This window comes from Zerene cesonia, chromosome 16 (assembly GCF_012273895.1).
Source record: "Zerene cesonia ecotype Mississippi chromosome 16, Zerene_cesonia_1.1, whole genome shotgun sequence".
Lineage (NCBI taxonomy): Eukaryota > Metazoa > Arthropoda > Insecta > Lepidoptera > Pieridae > Zerene > Zerene cesonia.
In genome coordinates, this window is record NC_052117.1 from 8,573,512 (window position 1) to 8,580,161 (window position 6,650).

At 35.7% G+C, this 6,650-nt stretch overlaps 1 protein-coding gene across 2 annotated transcripts in view; it reads left to right on the forward strand.

The window, feature by feature from the left end:
• The window catches only part of LOC119832988 (echinoderm microtubule-associated protein-like 2), a 63,767-nt gene that overhangs the window by 45,560 nt on the left and 11,557 nt on the right, over positions 1-6,650 (forward strand). For both annotated transcript variants that reach the window (XM_038356837.1, XM_038356836.1), the window contains 2 exons: positions 1,665-1,875; positions 2,082-2,285. In XM_038356837.1, coding sequence (XP_038212765.1) covers positions 1,665-1,875; positions 2,082-2,285 — 415 coding nt within the window. The remainder of the gene's footprint in view (positions 1-1,664; positions 1,876-2,081; positions 2,286-6,650) is intronic.

A 6,650-nucleotide genomic window follows, 5' to 3' on the forward strand; every position in this document is an offset into this window, starting at 1 on the left:
TGGCAAGGTGATTTTCGTGAATGGCTACTCGACGATGATTAGCTATGCAAAAATTAGCCTGGTACAAATGGTTGAATTTTTTTATTTAAATTAATATATTCGCGTAGGTATGGCGGGCTGTAAGTCACACCCGAGAAGTATGGCATTACGATACCGCCTACTTCTTTTTTTCGACTATCTGAAAATACAAGCATTTTTGTGGAACAAATCGTTCGACACTCGTTATTTATCCGACGCGTTCGATTAACGCCCACGCGATTGGGCCGCCGGTGCGAGCGCTATGACCATCATTTTCCTTTTTGCCTTTACGTAATTAGACCACTGAAGAACCGCCATACTGGTACAAATGACCTAGTAATTTGTGTCACCATCTCCCGGTCTATAAACACATATTTGTCTACCAATATAAGTGACTCTTACTATACGAGGACACAAGTCCGAAGTTTGCTATAAGAAAAGCGTTGTTACTTGACAGGCCTGTGTTTTGCATCATCCGAGAATTGAAATGTAATCATAATCAGACGAGTTTAATTTAACTATTGCTTCTTTTTTCAAGTTTATTACAACAAAATTATTGCACTCCAAGGCTAATGCAGTTTGTAATTCTTGATTGCTCTGTTACTCGCTGATGGGAACATCGTTTTCAACCGATTTCATTATCAGGAGGAGATTCATTTGACTGTATTTTTTGTGTCTGTTTCGACTGTATGAACCGACTTTAAAGACTCTTTTATTTGAAAGTGTCATCCGAGTGGTCATATTTAAATAAAGTATAGTTCTTGCAATTTTGAGACGATTTAGATATTTGTTATTTTTTTATAGAAAATGTCGTACGGAGGCTTCATATATGTATCTGGAAAACAGCCTATATAGAATCTGAAAGATGCTCACTATTTTTATTAAATTTTATTTGTTTTCAAGGACAATTTTTGCAGTCTTATTGTTGCTATAATAGAAAAATTGCATACAATACTAAAAAGACTTGTCAAAATTAAGCATCGATGATAACGATTACAAATAATCCTCTCGGTATTATTCATTATGGCTGTAAAAACGTAATTTCCGCTGTACACAAAAGCAAGGCCACCGTTTCGCTCTAATGGATGACTCCATGGAATGAACCTTTCTCATTAATTTCATTTTATGGAGATAATCATTAATCATATTATTTTGTTGGAATAATAGGATTAAGTTATTAATATGTTCCGAATAAACTAAATGATAAAATGTGGTGAAATGTAGAACCTAGAAGTAATTAGTTTAATATATGTAACTATTACTAATTTCGATCCTACTGAGGAAAATGCGATAGATTATAACTTTCAATACTGGGAAAGGAGACGTTTTTTCTTAAGGTCCCACAATAAATTGGTACCAATATTATAAACACGAAAGTACACAGTCTGTCCGTATGTCTCTTCTTCGCGCCTAATTCACATCACCGACTGGGAAGATATTTGGTACAAAGATTGTTTCAGGCCCGAGAAAGGACATAGGATACCCCGAAAGTGGGGAGTAAATAACGGTCTGTAAATTTATACGCAAGTGAAGCCACGGTTTAACTAGTTAGAATGAAGTTTATATAGGCAAACAGATAACTTAAATATTTGCATATATGATATTAAATTCATAGATTATTTAAAATAATTCACCAATACTTCCAGGGGCAAAGACTGCCGCAGCAACCTCTACTTGCTCCCAACGGGCGAGATAGTCTACTTCGTGGCCGCAGTGGTCGTACTCTTCAACGTGGAGGAGCAGTGCCAGCGACACTACACCGGCCACACTGATGACGTCAAATGCATCGCTATTCACCCGAATAAGCTGATCATTGCTAGCGGCCAGTGTGCGGGGCATGATCGATTGGACGCTAGGGTTAGTTATATTTATTCAAAATTAAATGTCTTTTCTTCTTAACCCAATATTAAGTACAGCAATATTCCTTGGCTCATTGGAAGATTAAATATGCATCAAACGAAATAAATTATTAGCTTTCATTTGATTATAAGCATCGTCCATGGGCATATCGTTCATCAAAACGAAAATCCAAGTGGCAATCGTGAACATTGTACATCCAACAGCCGCACATCCGCGTGTGGAACTCGGTGTCGCTGGCCACGCTGGCCGTGCTGGGCGCGGGGCAGCTGGAGCGCGCCGTGTCGTGCCTCACGTTCTCGCGCGCGGACGGCGGCGCGCTGCTGGCGGCCGTGGACGACGGGCCCGACCACGCCATCAGCGTGTGGGACTGGCAGCGCCCCGACCGCCCCTGCCTCGCCGAGACCAAGGTGCGCCGCCTTCTCTCCCTTCTCCCCCTTCTCACCCTCGTCATCATCGACATCGTTATGATCATGCTCTTTATGATTGTCGCCATTGTCCTTTTTGAAAGGACAGTGATATCATCATAAACTTCATCGTCATAATCATGTTCTTTATCATTGTCGTCATCAAGGATAGCAATATCTATCATATACGTCGTCATAATCACTGTCACAGTCGTCATATTCATTGTCCAATTAATAATAGTCGTTATTGTCATCCTTATATTCGCAATCATAATCATGATAAACCGAAATTTAAAAGATCATTGTCATCACCTTGAAGACCAGATGCAGTGTAACAATAACAATAAAACTCATCAAAACTCTTAAGTGGGCCTCTGCGTGTTGGATTTGTCTCCCCACGTAAGCCTTCCAAAAAACCGGATAGGTCCTTCTGATGGTATCCATATATTGTGGAATTGAAAAACACAATAAGCAGCTAAGACAATCGGAATCGGTTGATTGTGTTAAGGATTACGGGGATAATTAAAGATAAAATATACAAACTTTGATCATTGAAGCGTGCCTTTATTAATCACACAACAACATGGGGAACCTCTTACATCTTACAGAATACAGACTATATTAACTTCCTTCTTAACTGACATTTGACACAGTGTCACAGCCAACGCAGAGTTGCTACATACAATATTATACGATACAATAAATCATTGTTAATTAACACCTCCCCCCAATGATTTATATCAACATAACCAACATTACAATGAATAAGTAAGAACTAACAAAATAAAAAATACACAATGCGAACTAAACTTTATTCCAATCCTAATTTAGGTACAAAATAATTATGAGAGGTTTTATTTAATGGTTTCGTAAAAATATCAGCTATTTGTTGTTTTGTAGGTATATACATAACACAAATTTCCTTACATTCAATTTTATGTTTAACAAAGTTGTATTTTACATCCACATGTTTCATTCTTTTTTGATCAGGATTACATACGGAAAATATTGTACTTTTATTGTCTTCATATATGGTAGTGGTATTACAACTAATATCTAACTCATTTAATAATTTCCTAATCCAACAAGCCTCTAGAGTGGCTTCATTGAGGGAGTATAACTCTGCCTCAGTAGTGCTTAAAGCTACAGTGCTCTGCTTTTTGCAACGCCATATAACACTGTTATCAAATACTTTAAATATATAACCAGTTACAGATTTCCTATCTTTATCTACAGCAAAACTTGCATCAGCATATCCAACTAGTGGTTCGGAATTACAATTCTTATTATATTTTAAATTATAATTAATGGTACCTTTAACATATCTTAAAATCCTTTCAAGCATTGCCATAACCTTTCTGATGGTCTAGATTGATATCTTGCTAAATATGAAACAGAAGCACACAAATCAGGTCTTGAACCTACTACAGCATACATTAAAGAACCTATACAAGCTCTGCATTTATGCTCTAAAGAGTAATCAACCATACAATCATCAAGATTAACATTAACTTCCATGGGTGGTTCACTAGTATTTGCTTCAGACATACCAAATTTTGTTAATATAGACTCTAAATACTCTTTCTGGTTAATATATAAACAGTCACTATCTTGAATAATATTAATACCCAGATATTTTAAATTTTTGGATCCTAGATCTTTCATTTTAAATTCTGTATATAACATTTCTTTAACATTATTTATCCTTGAATTGTCCTCACCCAAAATCAGTAAATCATCCACATACAACAAAATGTAAATACCATCCTTAAAATATAAACAATAATCACTTTCTGCTCTTTGAAATCCTTTACTTTTCATAAAACTATAAAATTTATTGTACCAATTTTTTGAAGATTTTTTAAGACCGTAAAGTGATTTATTCAATTTCAAGACATAATTTTTATCTATATTTATACCAGGTGGGGGCTTTAAGTATACAACATCATCGATTTCACCATGAAGGAAAGCACCTTTAACATCCATTTGATGAATTAAATAGTTCCTTTGAACAGCTAATGATAAAAGAACTCTGAGAGTTTGTAATTTCAAAACAGGAGAATAAATTTCATTAAAGCTACCTTCCTGTTGAAATCCCCTTGCAACTAATCTAGCTTTATATACATCACCCGCCTTTTTTGTAAAAATCCATCTACAATCAATTAACTTAACATCGCTTGGTTTTTCTACAACTTCCCAAGTTTTGTTATCCTCTAAAGATTTAATTTCCTCATTTACCGCTTCATACCACTTATCTTTATCATCATAAGAATCTATATCATTATACTTTTCTGGAACATTACCATTAGAACAAGACAAAAATGATGCCATTAATATATCACCTAAATCTGAATCATCAGTAACAAAATCTTGTAAATATTTTGGTTTATTTTTCTTTCTTTTTTCCCTAGAATTAACATTATCTGTATCCCTATCCTCAGGTTGTAATGATTCTAAATTATTATCAGAAATTAAAATTTTGTCAGTACCATGGGTTTGGGTTTTATCAGAAATTAAAGGGGTGTTGGTCTTTTCAGGACTACTACCACCAACCTTCTTCCTATCCGAGATAGACTCTACACCAATACTAACCGTTTCAGGTGACTCTGAACATGTTTCTTCCCTAAACAATACATTTCGTTCTATGCATATCCTCCTTTTATTAGCATCCCATAATCTATATCCCCCTGGAGCATATCCAACCATTTTCAATTTCATACCACGAGGGTCTAACTTCATTCGGAGTTGTTGAGGAATATGGGTATACGCAGATGACCCAAATATTCTAAAATTAGATACATTAGGACGTCTTCCTTCCCACATTTCAAATGGTGTAACATTAAGAGAAGCAGTGGGACTACGATTAGTGACATATACCGCATATCTTAGAGCCTCACCCCAAAGCTCTTTAGGAAGCTGTGAATCTAACAATAACGCACGCGCCTTTTCAGTCAGAGTACGATTCGTTCTCTCAGCTACTCCGTTCATTTCAGGATTATATGCAGCAGTATACTGCAATACTATGCCCTTTTCATCACAAAAAGATTTAAAATTTCTAGAAATATACTCACCACCATTATCTGACTTTAACTTCAATATACCATGACCAAAATGATTACTAGCATAATTATAATAAATCTTGAAATATTCAAAAACTTCAGACTTGTCTCTTAATAAGTAAACTGCGGTGAAGTGGGTAAAATCATCTATGAAAGTAACAAAATATTTATACCCGTCCCACGTAGAAGGGCTAACAGAACAAACATCGGTATGTACTAGTTCTAAGGGTTTCCTAGCCTTATACATTTTCCCATTAAAAGGAAGGCGTGTAATATTAGCAAGTATGCATGATTCACAATGCTTATTTTCTAAATTTTTTCCTTTCAAATCAGTTAAACCATCAACCATATTTTTATTAACTAAAGTTTTCAAACTACTATAGCCTAAGTGAGAAAATCGTTTGTGCCAAATTTCTACTAAATTATCATTGGTGTCTGATTTTGCAGCATAATAACAATCATTAAATATCACTTTAAATTCTACAAAATAAAGGGATCCTAGTCTATGCCCAACCATAAACAATTCATTGGTTTGTGAGAAAACTTTAACTTCCCCTTCATTGAAGATGATCTTTAAACCATGCTTTTCCATTTTGGAAACAGATAATAAATTTTTTCTTAATTGTGGTACATAATACACATCATTTAATTTAACATTAACTTTAAAATCACTTAAATAACATTTAATTGTCCCTATACCAACAGCTTCTAAATCAACACCATTTTTGGCAGCTGAAATTATAATTGGCTTATCCAGTTTACAATAATTAAAGTATAAATTGATGTCATTTACAAGATGAAATGAACTACCTGAGTCTATAACACATTTAAAACTATTCTTATTCTGCTGTTCAGTGTCAGCGCTAAAGGACATAAAACTTACAAATTTGTTACCTTCAGTATTTTCAGTGCCTGTAAGAAATGACTTTCCTCTACCTCTCCCCTGGGTCTGATGACGAGTTGCCTTATTGTCGTCTCGGCCTCCGTTGTACTTCCAGTCGCCACGTCCACGGCTGTGAAGTCTCCAGTCGCCAGTCCTGTGTCTTGCCTGCTGAGTGCTCCTACACTGAAATTTTTTGTGTCCGGGGCGTCCACATCCATAACACAAAAAGATTGAAGAATCAAGGGATTTGATCGCTCCTCTGTTCCGTTTTTCCTCTTCTCCAAGCAGTCTGTTTTTCACAAAGTCCATTTTCAATTCTTCCACAGTTTCCAACGCCGTGATAATGCTTTCATAAGATTTCGGCATGGATAGTAGTAAATAGTTAACCTTTTCTTCCTCCGAGAGCTCACTGCCAGCATCCCCGAG